The 19,246-nt window shown below is 39.3% G+C and overlaps 1 protein-coding gene across 1 annotated transcript in view; it reads right to left on the minus strand.

Moving 5' to 3' along the window:
• Positions 1–2,240: 2,240 nt before the first annotated feature.
• Positions 2,241–19,246, minus strand: part of LOC143364013 (uncharacterized) — a 116,285-nt gene continuing 99,279 nt past the window's right edge. Inside the window, exon 2 of the mRNA XM_076804534.1 lies at positions 2,241–2,298. Coding sequence (XP_076660649.1) covers positions 2,241–2,298 — 58 coding nt within the window. The remainder of the gene's footprint in view (positions 2,299–19,246) is intronic.

Below are 19,246 nucleotides of genomic sequence, written 5' to 3' on the forward strand. Positions count from 1 at the left end.
TTTGAAAATGCCTTTTGGCCTAACAAACGCACCGCGTGTATTCCAACGTTATTTATCTAACATTTTCCGTGAATTATTAAACGATCATAAAATATTATTGTATTTTGACGACATATTGGTCGCAACAACCACAATAGACGATCATTTAAATATTCTGCGTAGTGTTTTTAGTTTAGCTGCTCAATATCAATTAGAGTTTCGTTGGGATAAATGCTCCCTTTTGTACACACATGTGAACTATTTGGGTTATTTGGTAGACGAGACAGGAATACGGCCTAGCAAAGAAAACGTAGAATCTGTTCTGAATTACCCTATTCCGAAGAATACCAAAGAACTACATCGGTTTGTTTGCCTAGCCAGTTACTTCCGTCGATTTATTAAAAATTTCTCAATTTTAGCGAAACCTCTTTACGATATAATAAAAATGAACGCAGAATTTCGATTTGGTCCGAACGAACATCAAGCTTTCGAAATTTTGAAACAACGATTAGCAGAGGAACCTGTCTTAGCAATTTATGACCCGAAATTGGTAACAGAATTGCATTGCGACGCCAGTGCTAGTGGATTTGGAGCTATCTTGCTTCAGAAACAGACAGACGGACCTTTTCGACCAGTATTTTACTTCAGCAAGCGTGCAAGTACCCCGGAATCAAAGTACCATAGTTTTGAATTAGAATGTTTATCCGTCATTTACGCAATTAAGAGATTTGATATCTATCTGTCTGGAATACATTTTAAAATAATTACAGATTGTGACAGTTTTCGATTAACTCTGAGCAAACAAAATGTAAATCCACGTATTTACCGATGGGCTTTATTTTTAGAAAATTACGATTACGAGATAGAACATCGACGTAACGAGAGAATGAACCACGTAGATGCATTGAGCAGGTGTCATAATGTATTAGTTTTAGAGGGGAACACGTTCGAGCAAGTTCTAGCGTTAAAACAATGCCAAGACGAGACCATTCAGGCTATTCGGAAACGTTTGGAAATAACCGAAGACAAAGTTTACGAGCTTAGAAATGGTTTAGTATATCGGAAAGCAGGAAAAAACAAGTTATTATTTTATGTGCCACGGATATTAGAATCAAATGTATTGCGTGCCTCCCACGACGATTTGGGGCATTTAGGTGTCGGAAAAGTGGTCCAGCACATTACACAGGTATACTGGTTTCCGAACAAACGACAAAAAGTTAAGCAGCACATTCGGAATTGTCTCAAGTGTATAGAGTTTTCCCCCTTGGAAGGCCGAAGCGAAGGGCTTTTAAACAATATTCCGAAAGACAATGTACCATTTAACACGATACATATAGATCATTGCGGTCCGTTTGAGAAAAGCGGGCGTAGTTATAAATTCATACTATTAGTTGTCGATGCATTTACAAAATTTATTAGATTGTTCGCGTGCAAGTCCACAACGACCGAGGAAGTTATTAAACATCTTAACGATTATTTCCGAAGTTACAGCAAGCCCAAACGTATAATTAGCGATCGCGGATCCTGTTTCACGTCGAACATTTTTAAAGAATTTATTGATGAAGCAGGAATAAGCCACGTGCTAATAGCTGTCGGAACACCTCGAGCCAACGGACAGGCTGAAAGATATAATAGATTAATAACGCCAATGTTAGCGAAATTATGCGAAGCACCCAAGGATTGGTCTTACGTTCTCGATAATGTAGAATACGCTATAAACAACACAATTTGCCAATCAACGGGAACTACTCCCAGCAAATTACTTTTCGGTGTGGACCAAGCAGGTAAAGTGAATGATAGCGTACGACCAATTCTTCTCGATAATATTGATCAATCGAGAGATTTAGTTGCGATAAGAAACAATGCGTGCGCCGTTATTGATAAGATGCAAGATCGCAATAAATTACTATATGATCGGCGTCACAAACCGAGCACTCAATATGGAGTCGGAGATTATGTATTGATTAGGAATCACGACGTTACGCCAGGAGTCAATAAAAAGTTAATACCTAAGTTTAAAGGCCCATATGAAGTAATTAAGGTGTTAGATTATGATCGATACGTAGTCAGCGATATCGATGGGTTTCAACGAACACGTATACCCTTTTCGACGGTCGTAGGGCCCGACCAAATGAAACTCTGGCCAAATAATCGTGATGACTAATAATTTTATCTCATTTTATGTTACAATTTTATTTTTTTTTTTGTGTGATTCCATTTTATCATATCTTTGTATATCGTTTCTTTTGTTTATTGCTCTGTTAGTCGCTGCGAAATCGACTTTGACCGAGGACGGTCATGGTGTCAGAATAGGCCGAACTGTAAAAGAAACACCTTGCGCTGCCTTGTATACAAGCGTGTGTCCGTTGCGCGAGGAAGGATTGTCGTTCCTCAGACAATGTTGTGGCGCGCGGTCGTCGCCCCGTGTTTTTCGACACAATAACTGATCGACGACGACTCGAGCTATAAGGTCAGAGTGAAAAACCGCCGACACTAGTTTTCGTTTTGAGTTGTCCGTTAAGCGAGTTCAGTTCACGTTCAGACTTGGCAGAGAACATTTAATAAAGCATCTTTCTAAATTACACGATTTAGCTTCCTGAAAAGACACTTCCACTCTACATTATATAGGGGAGGATAGGATAGAGAATGGGATAGGATAGAAGATACTATATTATAGGGGAAATGATAGGGTAGAGGATAGGATAGGACAAAGGATATAATAGGGGATTGGATAGGATAGAGGATAGAATACGATAGAGGATAGGATAGGATAGAGGATAGGATAGGATAGAGGATAGGATAGGATAGAGGATAGGATATGACAGAGGATAGGATAGGATTGAGGATAGGATAGGATAGAGGATAGGATAGAATTGAGGCTAGGATAGGATAGAGGATACGTTAGGATAGAGGGTAGGATAGGATAGAGGGTAGGATAGGATAGAGGATACGATAGAGGATAGGATAGGATAGAGGATAGGATAGGATAGAGGATAGGATAGGATAGAGGATAGGATAGGATAGACGATAGCATAGGATAGAGGATAGGATATGATAGATGATAGGATAGGATAGAGGATAGGATAGGATAGGATAGAGGATAGGATAGGATAGACGATAGGATAGGATAGAGGATAGGATAGGATAGAGGATAGGAAAGAGGATTGGATAGGATACAGGATAGGATACGATAGAGGATAGGATACAATAGAGTATAGGATTGGATTGAGGATAGGATAGGATAGAGGATAGAATAGGATAGAGAATAGGATAGGATTGAGGAGAGGAGAGGATAGAGGATAGGATAGGATAGAGGATAGGATAGGATAGAGGATAGGATAGGATAGGATAGAGGATAGAAGAGACGATATTATAGAGGAAAGGATAGGATAGAGGATAGGATAGGATAGAGGATAGTATAGGATAGAGGATAGGATAGAGGATAGGATAGAGGATTGGATAGGATAGAGGATAGGATACGATAGAAGATAGGATACGATAGAGGATAGGATACGATAGAGGATAGGATACAATAGAGTATAGGATTGGATTGAGGATAGGATAGGATAGAGGATAGAATAGGATAGAGAATAGGATAGGATTGAAGAGAGGATAGGATAGAGGATAGGATAGAGGATAGGATAGGATAGGATAGAGGATAGAAGAGACGATATTATAGAGGAAAGGATAGGATAGAGAATAGGATAGGATGGAGGATAGGGTAGAGGATAGGATACTATAAGAGGATAGGATAGGATAGAGGATAGGATAGGATTGAGGATAGGATAGAGGATAGGATAGGATAGAGGATAGGATAGCATAGAGGATAGGATAGGATAGAGGATAGGACAGGATTGAGGATAGGATAGAGGATTGGATAGGATAGAAGATACAACACGATAGAGGATAGGATATGATAGAGGATAGGATAGGATAGAGGATTGGATAGGGGATTGGATAGGATAGAGGATTGGATAGGGGATTGGATAGGATAGAGCATTGGATAGGGGATTGGATAGGATAGAGGATAGGATAAGATAGGGCATACGATAGAGGATAGGATAGGATAGAGGATAGGATAGGATAGAGAATAGGATAGCATAGAGGATAGGATAGGATAGAGGATAGGATACGATAGAGGATAGGATATGATAGAGGGTAGCATAGAATAGAGGACAGGATAGGATAGAGGATAAGATAGGATAGAGGATAGGATAGGATAGAGTATAGGATAGGATAGAGGATAGGATATGATAGAGGATAGGATAGAGGATTGGATAGGATAGAGGATTGGATAGGGGATTGGATAGGATAGAGGATAGGATAAGATAGGGCATACGATAGAGGATAGGATAGGATAGAGGATAGGATAGGATAGGATAGAGGATAGGATAGGATAGTGGATAAGATAGGATAGAGGAGAGGATAGGATAGAGGATAGGATAGGATAGATTATTGGGTATGATAGAGGATAGGATGGGATTGAGGATAGGATAGGATAGTGGATAGGATAGGATAGAGCATACGATAGAGGATAGATAAGGATAGAGGATAGGATAGGATAGATCATAGGATAGGATAGAGGATAGGATAGAGGATAGGATAGGACAGAGCATACGGTAGAGGATAGGATAGGATAGAGAATAGGATAGGACAGAGGATATGATAGGATAGAGGACAGGATAGAGGATTGGATAGGATAGAGGATAGGATACGATAAAGGATAGGATAGGATAGAGTGTAGGATTGGATTGAGGATAGATAGGATAGAGGGTAGAATAGGATAGAGGATAGGATAGCATAGAAGATAGGATACGATAGAGGATAGGATAGTATATAAGATTGGATAGGATAGAGGATAGGATAGGATAGGGGATAGGATAGGATAGAGGATAGGATAAGATAGAGGATAGGATAGGATAGAGGATAGGATAGATGATAGGATAGCATAGAGGATAGGATAGGATAGAGGATAGGACTGGATTGAGGGTAGCACAGAAGATAGGATAGGATAGAGGATAGGATAGCATTGAGGATAGGATAGGATAGTGGATAGGATAAGATAGAGGATAGGATAGAATAGAGTACAGGATAGGATATAGGATAAGATAGGATAGAGGATAGGATATGGTAGAGGATAAGATAGGATAGTTGATAGGATAAGATAGAGGATAGGATAGAATAGAGGACAGGATAGGATAGAGGATAAGATAGGATAGAGGATAGGATAGGATAGAGGATAGGATAGGATAAAGGATAGAATAGGAAAGAGGATAGGATAGCATAGAGGATAGGATAGGATAGAGGATAGGATAGGATAGAGGATAGGATAGGATAGAGGATAGGATAGGATAGAGGATAGGATAGGATAGAGGATAGGATAGGATAGAGGATAGGATAGGATGGAGGATAGGATAGGATAGAGGATAGGATAGGATAGAGGATAGGATAGGATAGAGGATAGGATAGGATATGAGATTGAATAGGATAGAGGATAGGATAGGATAGAGGATAGGATAGGATAGAGGATAAGATAGAGGATTGGATAGGATAGAGGATAGGATACGATATAGGATAGGATACAATAGAGTATAGGATTGGATTGAGGATAGGATAGGATAGAGGATAGGATAGGATAGAGGATAGGATAGGATAGAGGATAGGGTAGAGGATAGGATAGAGGATAGGATAGGATAGGATAGAGGATAGAAGAGACGATATTATAGAGGAAAGGACAGGATAGAGAATAGGATAGGATGGAGGATAGGATAGAGGATAGGATACGATAAGAGGATAAGATAGGATAGAGGATAGGATAGGATTGAGGATAGGATAGGATAGGGGATATGATATGATAGATGATAGGATAGGATAGAGGATAGGATAGGATAGAGGATAGGATAGGATAGAGGATAGGATAGGATAGAGGATAGGATAGGATAGACGATAGGATAGGATAGAGGATAGGATATGATAGATGATAGGATAGGATAGAGGATAGGATAGGATAGGATAGAGGATAGGATAGGATAGACGATAGGATGGGATAGAGGATAGGATACGATAGAAGAGACGATATTTTGGAGGAAAGGATAGGATAGAGAATAGGATAGGATGGAGGATAGGATAGAGAATAGGATATGATAAGAGGATAGGATAGGATAGAGGATAGGATAGGATTGAGGATAGGATAGGATAGAGGATAGGATATGATAGATGATAGGATAGGATAGAGGATAGGATAGAGGATAGGATAGGATAGAGGATAGGATAGGATAGAGGATAGGATAGGATAGACGATACGATAGGATAGAGGATAGGATATGATAGATGATAGGATAGGATAGAGGATAGAGGATAGGATAGGATAGGATTGAGGATAGGATAGGATTGAGGATAGGATAGGAGAGAGGATAGGACAGGATAGAGGATACTATAGGATAGAGGATACGATAGGATTGAGGATAGGATAGGAATGAGGATAGGATAGGATTGAGGATAGGATAGGAATGAGGATAGGATAGGATTGAGGATAGGATACGATAGAAGATAGCATACGATAGAGGATAGGATATGATAGAGGATAGGATAGGATATGAGATTGAATAGGATAGAGGATAGGATAGGATAGAGGATAGGATAGGATAGAGGATAGGATAGAGGATTGGATAGGATAGAGGATAGGATACGATAGAGGATAGGATACAATAGAGTATAGGATTGGATTGAGGATAGGATAGGATAGAGGATAGGATAGGATAGGATAGAGGATAGAAGAGACGATATTATAGAGGAAAGGATAGGATAGAGAATAGGATAGGATGGAGGATAGGATAGAGGATAGGATACTATAAGAGGATAGGATAGGATAGAGGATAGGATAGGATTGAGGATTGGATAGGATAGAGGATATGATATGATAGATGATAGGATAGGATAGAGGATAGGATAGGATAGAGGATAGGATAGGATAGAGGATAGGATAGGATAGAGGATAGGATAGGATAGACGATAGGATAGGATAGAGGATAGGATATGATAGATGATAGGATAGGATAGAGGATAGGATAGGATAGGATTGAGGATAGGATAGGATTGAGGATAGGATAGGAGAGAGGATAGGATAGGATAGAGGATAGGATAGAGGATAGGATAGAGGATAGGATAGGATAGGATAGAGGATAGAAGAGACGATATTATAGAGGAAAGGATAGGATAGAGAATAGGATAGGATGGAGGATAGGATAGAGGATAGGATACTATAAGAGGATAGGATAGGATTGAGGATAGGATAGGGGATTGGATATTATGGAGGATCGGACAGGATGGAGGATAGGATAGGATAGGATTGAGGATAAGATAGGATAGAGGATAGGATAGGATAGAGTATAGGACTGGATAGAGGATAGGATAGAGGATAAGATAGGATAGAGGATAAGATAGGATTGAGGATAGGATAGGATTCAGGAGAGGATAGGATAGAGGATAGGATAGGATAGAGGATAGGATAGGATAGAAGATAGGATAGGATAGAGGATAGGTTAGGATAGAGGATAGGATATGATAGATGATAGGATAGGATTGAGGATAGGATAGGAGAGAGGATAGGATAGGATAGAGGATACGATATTATGGGGGATAGGATAGGATAGAGGATAGGATAGGATAGAGGATAGAATTGCGGATAGGATAGGATAGGGGATAGGATAGGATAGAGGATAGGATATGATAGAGGATAGGATACGATAGAGGATAGGATACGATAGAAGATACGATATTATATAGGGGAAGATAGGATAGAGAATAGGATAGGATAGAAGATACAATATTATAGGGGAAATGATAGGGTAGAGGATAGAATAGGACAAAGGATATAATAGGGGGATTGGATAGGATAGAGGATAGAATACGATAGAGGATAGGATAGGATAGAGGATAGGATACGATAGAAATTACGATATTATAGAGGAAAGGATAACATAGAGGATAGGATAGGATAGAGCATACGATAGAGGATAGGATAGGATAGGATAGGATAGAGAATAGGATAGGATACATGGTATTATAGGATAGAGGATAGGATAGGATAGAGGATAGGATAGAGGATTGGATAGGATAGAGGATAGGATACGATAGAGGATAGGATAGGATAGAGGATAGGATACGATAGATGATACGATATTATAGAGGAAAGGATAGGATAGAGAAGAGGATAGGATATAGGATAGGATAGGACAGAGGATAGGATAGGATTGAGGATATTATAGGATAGAGGATAGGAGATAATAGAAGAGAGGATAGGATAGAGGATAGGATAGGATAGAAGAGGGGATAGGATAGAGGATAGGATAAAATAGAAGATAGGATAGAATAGAGGACAGGATAGGATAGAGGATAGGATACGATAGAAATTACGATATTATAGAGGAAAGGATAACATAGAGGATAGGATAGGATAGAGCATACGATAGAGGATAGGATAGGATAGGATAGGATAGAGAATAGGATAGGATACATGGTATTATAGGATAGAGGATAGGATATGATAGAGAATAGGATAGGGTAGAGAATAGGATAGGATAGAAGATACGATATTATAGAGGAAAGGATATGATAGTGGATAGGATGGGACAGAGGATAGGATAGGTAATTGAATAGGATAGAGGATAGAATAGGATAGAGGATAGGATAGCATAGAGGATAGGATAGGATAGAGGATAGGATAGGATTGAGGATAGGATAGAGGATTGGATAGGATAGAGAATAGGATAGGATAGAGGATAGAATAGAGGATAGGATACGATAAGAGGATAGGATAGGACAGAGGATAAGATAGGATGGAGGATAGGATAGGATAGAGGATAGGATAGGATAGAGGAGAAGATAGGATAGAGGAGAAGATAGGATAAGATAGAAGATAAGATAGGTTAGTGGATAGGTTAAGATAGAGGATAGGATGGAATAGAGGACAGGATAGGATAGAGGGTAAGATAGGATAGAGGATAGGATAGGATAGAGGATAGGATAGGATAGAGGATAGGATATGATAGAGGATAGGATAGGTTAGAGTATAGGATAGGATAGAAGATACGATATTATAGAGGAATGGATATGATAGTGGATAGGATATGACAGAGGATAGGATAGGGGATTGAATAGGATAGAGGATAGAATACTATAGAGGATAGGACAGGATAGAGGATAGGATAGGGTGGAGGATAGGATAGGGGATTGAATAGGATAGAGGATAGAATACTATAGAGGATAGGACAGGATAGAGGATAGGATAGGGTGGAGGATAGGATAGGATTGAGGATAGGATAGAGGATTGGATAGGATAGATGATAGGATATGATAGAGGATAGGATATGATAGAGGATAGGATATTATAGAGGATAAGATAGGATAGTGGATAGGATAAGATAGAGGATAGGATAGAATACAGGACAGGATAGGACAGAGGATAAGATAGGATGGAGGATAGGATAGGATAGAGGATAGGATAGGATAGAGGATAGGATATGATAGAGGATAGGATAGGATATGAGATTGGATAGGATAAAGGATAGGAAAGGATAGAGGATAGGATAGGATAGAGGATAGGATAGGACAGAGGATAGGATAGGACAGAGGATAGGATAGGGGATTGGATAGGATAGAGGATAGAATACGATAGAGGATAGGATAGGATAGATAATAGGATAGGATAGAGGATAGGATATGATAGAGAATAGGATAGGATAGAAGATACGATATTATAGAGGAAAGGATATGATAGTGGATAGGATGGGACAGAGGATAGGATAGGTAATTGAATAGGATAGAGGATAGAATAAGATAGAGGATAGGATAGCATAGAGGATAGGATAGGATAGAGGATAGGATAGGATTGAGGATAGGATAGAGGATTGGATAGGATAGAGAATAGGATAGGATAGAGGATAAGATAGGATGGAGGATAGGATAGGATAGAGGATAGGATAGGATAGAGGAGAGGATAGGATAGAGGAGAAGATAGGATAAGATAGAAGATAAGATAGGTTAGTGGATAGGTTAAGATAGAGGATAGGATGGAATAGAGGACAGGATAGGATAGAGGGTAAGATAGGATAGAGGATAGGATAGGATAGAGGATAGGATACGATAGAGGATAGGATATGATAGATGATAGGATTGGGTTGAGGATAGATAGGATAGAGGATAGGATAGGATAGAGGATAAGATGGGATAGTGGATAGGATAGGATAGAGGATAGGATACGATACAGGATAGGATAGGATAGAGAATAGGACTGGATAGAGGATAGGATAGAGGATAAGATAGGATAGAGGATAAGATAGGATTGAGGATAGGATAGGATTCAGGAGAGGATATGATAGAGGATAGGATAGGATAGAGGATAGGATAGGATAGAGGATAGGATAGGATAGAGGATAGGTTAGGATAGAGGATAGGATATGATAGATTATAGGATAGGATTGAGGATAGGATAGGAGAGAGGATAGGATAGGATAGAGGATACGATATTATGGGGGATAGGATAGGATAGAGGATAGAATAGGATAGAGGATAGAATTGCGGATAGGATAGGATAGGGGATAGGATAGGATAGAGGATAGGATATGATAGAGGATAGGATAGGATAGAGGATAGGATACGATAGAAGATACGATATTATATAGGGGAGGATAGGATAGAGAATAGGATAGGATAGAAGATACTATATTATAGGGAAAATGATAGGGTAGAGGATAGGATAGGACAAAGGATATAATAGGGGATTGGATAGGATAGAGGATAGAATACGATAGAGGATAGGATAGGATAGAGGATAGGATAGGATAGAGGATAGGATAGGATAGAGGATAGGATATGACAGAGGATAGGATAGGATTGAGGATAGGATAGGATAGAGGATAGGATAGAATTGAGGCTAGGATAGGATAGAGGATACGTTAGGATAGAGAATAGGATAGGATAGAGGATAGGATAGGATAGAGGATAGGATAGAGGATTGGATAGGATAGAGGATAGGATACGATAGAGGATAGGATAGGATAGAGGATAGGATACGATAAGAGGATAGGATAGGATAGAGGATAAGATAGGATGGAGGATAGGATAGGATAGAGGACAGGATAGAGGATTGGATAGGATAGAGAATAGGATAGGATAGAGGATCGAATAGAGGATAGGATACGATAAGAGGATAGGATAGGATAGAGGATAAGATAGGATGGAGGATAGGATAGGATAGAGGATAGGATAGGATAGAGGAGAGGATAGGATAGAGGAGAAGATAGGATAAGATAGAAGATAAGATCGGTTAGTGGATAGGTTAAGATAGAGGATAGGATGGAATAGAGGACAGGATAGGATAGAGGGTAAGATAGGATAGAGGATAGGATAGGATCGAGGATAGGATACGATAGAGGATAGGATATGATAGATGATAGGATTGGGTTGAGGATAGATAGGATAGAGGATAGGATAGGATAGAGGATAAGATAGGATAGAGGATAGGATAGGATAGTGGATAGGATACGATAGAGGATAGGATATGATAGAGGATAGGATAGGATAGAGGATAGGATAGGATAGTGGATAGGATAAGATAGAGGATAGGATAGAATAGAGGACAGGATAGGATAGAGGATAAGATAGGATAGTGGATAGGATAGGATAGAGAACAGGATAGGATAGAGGATAAGGTAGGATAGAGGATAGGATAGGATAGAGGATACGATAGGTTAGAGGATAGCATATGGTAGGGGATAGAATAGGATTGAGGATAGGATATGATAGTGGATAGGATAGGATAGAGCATACGATAGAGGATAGGATAGGATAGGATAGGATGGAGAATAAGATAGGATACATGGTATTATAGGATAGAGGATAGGATAGGGGATTGGATAGGATAGAGGATAGGATTGGATTGAGGATAGGATATGATAGAGGATAGAATAGGATAGATGATAGGATAGCATAGAGGATAGGATAGCATAGAGGATAGAATACGATAGAGGATAGGATAGGATAGAGGAGAGGATAGGGTAGAGGAGAGGATAGGATAAGGTAGAGGATAAGATAGGATAGTGGATAGGATAAGATAGAGGATAGGATGGAATAGAGGACAGGATAGGATAGAGGATAGGATAGAGGATAGGATACGATAGAGGATAGGATAGGATAGAGGATAGGATAGGATAGGATAGAGGATAGGATAGGATAGTGGATAAGATAGGATAGAGGAGAGGATAGGATAGAGGATAGGATAGGATAGATTATTGGGTATGATAGAGGATAGGATGGGATTGAGGATAGGATAGGATAGTGGATAGGATAGGATAGAGCATACGATAGAGGATAGATAAGGATAGAGGATAGGATAGGATAGATCATAGGATAGGATAGAGGATAGGATAGAGGATAGGATAGGACAGAGCATACGGTAGAGGATAGGATAGGATAGAGAATAGGATAGGACAGAGGATATGATAGGATAGAGGACAGGATAGAGGATTGGATAGGATAGAGGATAGGATACGATAAAGGATAGGATAGGATAGAGTGTAGGATTGGATTGAGGATAGATAGGATAGAGGGTAGAATAGGATAGAGGATAGGATAGCATAGAAGATAGGATACGATAGAGGATAGGATAGTATATAAGATTGGATAGGATAGAGGATAGGATAGGATAGGGGATAGGATAGGATAGAGGATAGGATAAGATAGAGGATAGGATAGGATAGAGGATAGGATAGATGATAGGATAGCATAGAGGATAGGATAGGATAGAGGATAGGACTGGATTGAGGGTAGCACAGAAGATAGGATAGGATAGAGGATAGGATAGCATTGAGGATAGGATAGGATAGTGGATAGGATAAGATAGAGGATAGGATAGAATAGAGTACAGGATAGGATATAGGATAAGATAGGATAGAGGATAGGATATGGTAGAGGATAAGATAGGATAGTTGATAGGATAAGATAGAGGATAGGATAGAATAGAGGACAGGATAGGATAGAGGATAAGATAGGATAGAGGATAGGATAGGATAGAGGATAGGATAGGATAAAGGATAGAATAGGAAAGAGGATAGGATAGCATAGAGGATAGGATAGGATAGAGGATAGGATAGGATAGAGGATAGGATAGGATAGAGGATAGGATAGGATAGAGGATAGGATAGGATAGAGGATAGGATAGGATAGAGGATAGGATAGGATAGAGGATAGGATAGGATAGAGGATAGGATAGGATAGAGGATAGGATAGGATAGAGGATAGGATAGGATATGAGATTGAATAGGATAGAGGATAGGATAGGATAGAGGATAGGATAGGATAGAGGATAAGATAGAGGATTGGATAGGATAGAGGATAGGATACGATATAGGATAGGATACAATAGAGTATAGGATTGGATTGAGGATAGGATAGGATAGAGGATAGGATAGGATAGAGGATAGGATAGGATAGAGGATAGGGTAGAGGATAGGATAGAGGATAGGATAGGATAGGATAGAGGATAGAAGAGACGATATTATAGAGGAAAGGACAGGATAGAGAATAGGATAGGATGGAGGATAGGATAGAGGATAGGATACGATAAGAGGATAAGATAGGATAGAGGATAGGATAGGATTGAGGATAGGATAGGATAGGGGATATGATATGATAGATGATAGGATAGGATAGAGGATAGGATAGGATAGAGGATAGGATAGGATAGAGGATAGGATAGGATAGAGGATAGGATAGGATAGACGATAGGATAGGATAGAGGATAGGATATGATAGATGATAGGATAGGATAGAGGATAGGATAGGATAGGATAGAGGATAGGATAGGATAGACGATAGGATGGGATAGAGGATAGGATACGATAGAAGAGACGATATTTTGGAGGAAAGGATAGGATAGAGAATAGGATAGGATGGAGGATAGGATAGAGAATAGGATATGATAAGAGGATAGGATAGGATAGAGGATAGGATAGGATTGAGGATAGGATAGGATAGAGGATAGGATATGATAGATGATAGGATAGGATAGAGGATAGGATAGAGGATAGGATAGGATAGAGGATAGGATAGGATAGAGGATAGGATAGGATAGACGATACGATAGGATAGAGGATAGGATATGATAGATGATAGGATAGGATAGAGGATAGAGGATAGGATAGGATAGGATTGAGGATAGGATAGGATTGAGGATAGGATAGGAGAGAGGATAGGACAGGATAGAGGATACTATAGGATAGAGGATACGATAGGATTGAGGATAGGATAGGAATGAGGATAGGATAGGATTGAGGATAGGATAGGAATGAGGATAGGATAGGATTGAGGATAGGATACGATAGAAGATAGCATACGATAGAGGATAGGATATGATAGAGGATAGGATAGGATATGAGATTGAATAGGATAGAGGATAGGATAGGATAGAGGATAGGATAGGATAGAGGATAGGATAGAGGATTGGATAGGATAGAGGATAGGATACGATAGAGGATAGGATACAATAGAGTATAGGATTGGATTGAGGATAGGATAGGATAGAGGATAGGATAGGATAGGATAGAGGATAGAAGAGACGATATTATAGAGGAAAGGATAGGATAGAGAATAGGATAGGATGGAGGATAGGATAGAGGATAGGATACTATAAGAGGATAGGATAGGATAGAGGATAGGATAGGATTGAGGATTGGATAGGATAGAGGATATTATATGATAGATGATAGGATAGGATAGAGGATAGGATAGGATAGAGGATAGGATAGGATAGAGGATAGGATAGGATAGAGGATAGGATAGGATAGAGGATAGGATAGGATAGAGGATAGGATAGGATAGACGATAGGATAGGATAGAGGATAGGATATGATAGATGATAGGATAGGATAGAGGATAGGATAGGATAGGATTGAGGATAGGATAGGATTGAGGATAGGATAGGAGAGAGGATAGGATAGGATAGAGGATAGGATAGAGGATAGGATAGAGGATAGGATAGGATAGGATAGAGGATAGAAGAGACGATATTATAGAGGAAAGGATAGGATAGAGAATAGGATAGGATGGAGGATAGGATAGAGGATAGGATACTATAAGAGGATAGGATAGGATTGAGGATAGGATAGGGGATTGGATATTATGGAGGATCGGACAGGATGGAGGATAGGATAGGATAGGATTGAGGATAAGATAGGATAGAGGATAGGATAGGATAGAGTATAGGACTGGATAGAGGATAGGATAGAGGATAAGATAGGATAGAGGATAAGATAGGATTGAGGATAGGATAGGATTCAGGAGAGGATAGGATAGAGGATAGGATAGGATAGAGGATAGGATAGGATAGAAGAGAGGATAGGATAGAGGATAGGTTAGGATAGAGGATAGGATATGATAGATGATAGGATAGGATTGAGGATAGGATAGGAGAGAGGATAGGATAGGATAGAGGATACGATATTATGGGGGATAGGATAGGATAGAGGATAGGATAGGATAGAGGATAGAATTGCGGATAGGATAGGATAGGGGATAGGATAGGATAGAGGATAGGATATGATAGAGGATAGGATACGATAGAGGATAGGATACGATAGAAGATACGATATTATATAGGGGAAGATAGGATAGAGAATAGGATAGGATAGAAGATACAATATTATAGGGGAAATGATAGGGTAGAGGATAGAATAGGACAAAGGATATAATAGGGGGATTGGATAGGATAGAGGATAGAATACGATAGAGGATAGGATAGGATAGAGGATAGGATACGATAGAAATTTCGATATTATAGAGGAAAGGATAACATAGAGGATAGGATAGGATAGAGCATACGATAGAGGATAGGATAGGATAGGATAGGATAGAGAATAGGATAGGATACATGGTATTATAGGATAGAGGATAGGATAGGATAGAGGATAGGATAGAGGATTGGATAGGATAGAGGATAGGATACGATAGAGGATAGGATAGGATAGAGGATAGGATACGATAGATGATACGATATTATAGAGGAAAGGATAGGATAGAGAAGAGGATAGGATATAGGATAGGATAGGACAGAGGATAGGATAGGATTGAGGATATTATAGGATAGAGGATAGGAGATAATAGAAGAGAGGATAGGATAGAGGATAGGATAGGATAGAAGAGGGGATAGGATAGAGGATAGGATAAAATAGAAGATAGGATAGAATAGAGGACAGGATAGGATAGAGGATAGGATACGATAGAAATTACGATATTATAGAGGAAAGGATAACATAGAGGATAGGATAGGATAGAGCATACGATAGAGGATAGGATAGGATAGGATAGGATAGAGAATAGGATAGGATACATGGTATTATAGGATAGAGGATAGGATATGATAGAGAATAGGATAGGGTAGAGAATAGGATAGGATAGAAGATACGATATTATAGAGGAAAGGATATGATAGTGGATAGGATGGGACAGAGGATAGGATAGGTAATTGAATAGGATAGAGGATAGAATAGGATAGAGGATAGGATAGCATAGAGGATAGGATAGGATAGAGGATAGGATAGGATTGAGGATAGGATAGAGGATTGGATAGGATAGAGAATAGGATAGGATAGAGGATAGAATAGAGGATAGGATACGATAAGAGGATAGGATAGGACAGAGGATAAGATAGGATGGAGGATAGGATAGGATAGAGGATAGGATAGGATAGAGGAGAAGATAGGATAGAGGAGAAGATAGGATAAGATAGAAGATAAGATAGGTTAGTGGATAGGTTAAGATAGAGGATAGGATGGAATAGAGGACAGGATAGGATAGAGGGTAAGATAGGATAGAGGATAGGATAGGATAGAGGATAGGATAGGATAGAGGATAGGATATGATAGAGGATAGGATAGGTTAGAGTATAGGATAGGATAGAAGATACGATATTATAGAGGAATGGATATGATAGTGGATAGGATATGACAGAGGATAGGATAGGGGATTGAATAGGATAGAGGATAGAATACTATAGAGGATAGGACAGGATAGAGGATAGGATAGGGTGGAGGATAGGATAGGGGATTGAATAGGATAGAGGATAGAATACTATAGAGGATAGGACAGGATAGAGGATAGGATAGGGTGGAGGATAGGATAGGATTGAGGATAGGATAGAGGATTGGATAGGATAGATGATAGGATATGATAGAGGATAGGATATGATAGAGGATAGGATATTATAGAGGATAAGATAGGATAGTGGATAGGATAAGATAGAGGATAGGATAGAATACAGGACAGGATAGGACAGAGGATAAGATAGGATGGAGGATAGGATAGGATAGAGGATAGGATAGGATAGAGGATAGGATATGATAGAGGATAGGATAGGATATGAGATTGGATAGGATAAAGGATAGGAAAGGATAGAGGATAGGATAGGATAGAGGATAGGATAGGACAGAGGATAGGATAGGACAGAGGATAGGATAGGGGATTGGATAGGATAGAGGATAGAATACGATAGAGGATAGGATAGGATAGATAATAGGATAGGATAGAGGATAGGATATGATAGAGAATAGGATAGGATAGAAGATACGATATTATAGAGGAAAGGATATGATAGTGGATAGGATGGGACAGAGGATAGGATAGGTAATTGAATAGGATAGAGGATAGAATAAGATAGAGGATAGGATAGCATAGAGGATAGGATAGGATAGAGGATAGGATAGGATTGAGGATAGGATAGAGGATTGGATAGGATAGAGAATAGGATAGGATAGAGGATAAGATAGGATGGAGGATAGGATAGGATAGAGGATAGGATAGGATAGAGGAGAGGATAGGATAGAGGAGAAGATAGGATAAGATAGAAGATAAGATAGGTTAGTGGATAGGTTAAGATAGAGGATAGGATGGAATAGAGGACAGGATAGGATAGAGGGTAAGATAGGATAGAGGATAGGATAGGATAGAGGATAGGATACGATAGAGGATAGGATATGATAGATGATAGGATTGGGTTGAGGATAGATAGGATAGAGGATAGGATAGGATAGAGGATAAGATGGGATAGTGGATAGGATAGGATAGAGGATAGGATACGATACAGGATAGGATAGGATAGAGAATAGGACTGGATAGAGGATAGGATAGAGGATAAGATAGGATAGAGGATAAGATAGGATTGAGGATAGGATAGGATTCAGGAGAGGATATGATAGAGGATAGGATAGGATAGAGGATAGGATAGGATAGAGGATAGGATAGGATAGAGGATAGGTTAGGATAGAGGATAGGATATGATAGATTATAGGATAGGATTGAGGATAGGATATCAGAGAGGATAGGATAGGATAGAGGATACGATATTATGGGGGATAGGATAGGATAGAGGATAGAATAGGATAGAGGATAGAATTGCGGATAGGATAGGATAGGGGATAGGATAGGATAGAGGATAGGATATGATAGAGGATAGGATAGGATAGAGGATAGGATACGATAGAAGATACGATATTATATAGGGGAGGATAGGATAGAGAATAGGATAGGATAGAAGATACTATATTATAGGGAAAATGATAGGGTAGAGGATAGGATAGGACAAAGGATATAATAGGGGATTGGATAGGATAGAGGATAGAATACGATAGAGGATAGGATAGGATAGAGGATAGGATAGGATAGAGGATAGGATAGGATAGAGGATAGGATATGACAGAGGATAGGATAGGATTGAGGATAGGATAGGATAGAGGATAGGATAGAATTGAGGCTAGGATAGGATAGAGGATACGTTAGGATAGAGAATAGGATAGGATAGAGGATAGGATAGGATAGAGGATAGGATAGAGGATTGGATAGGATAGAGGATAGGATACGATAGAGGATAGGATAGGATAGAGGATAGGATACGATAAGAGGATAGGATAGGATAGAGGATAAGATAGGATGGAGGATAGGATAGGATAGAGGACAGGATAGAGGATTGGATAGGATAGAGAATAGGATAGGATAGAGGATAGAATAGAGGATAGGATACGATAAGAGGATAGGATAGGATAGAGGATAAGATAGGATGGAGGATAGGATAGGATAGAGGATAGGATAGGATAGAGGAGAGGATAGGATAGAGGAGAAGATAGGATAAGATAGAAGATAAGATCGGTTAGTGGATAGGTTAAGATAGAGGATAGGATGGAATAGAGGACAGGATAGGATAGAGGGTAAGATAGGATAG

Source organism: Halictus rubicundus, unplaced genomic scaffold (genome assembly GCF_050948215.1).
Source record: "Halictus rubicundus isolate RS-2024b unplaced genomic scaffold, iyHalRubi1_principal scaffold0213, whole genome shotgun sequence".
Lineage (NCBI taxonomy): Eukaryota > Metazoa > Arthropoda > Insecta > Hymenoptera > Halictidae > Halictus > Halictus rubicundus.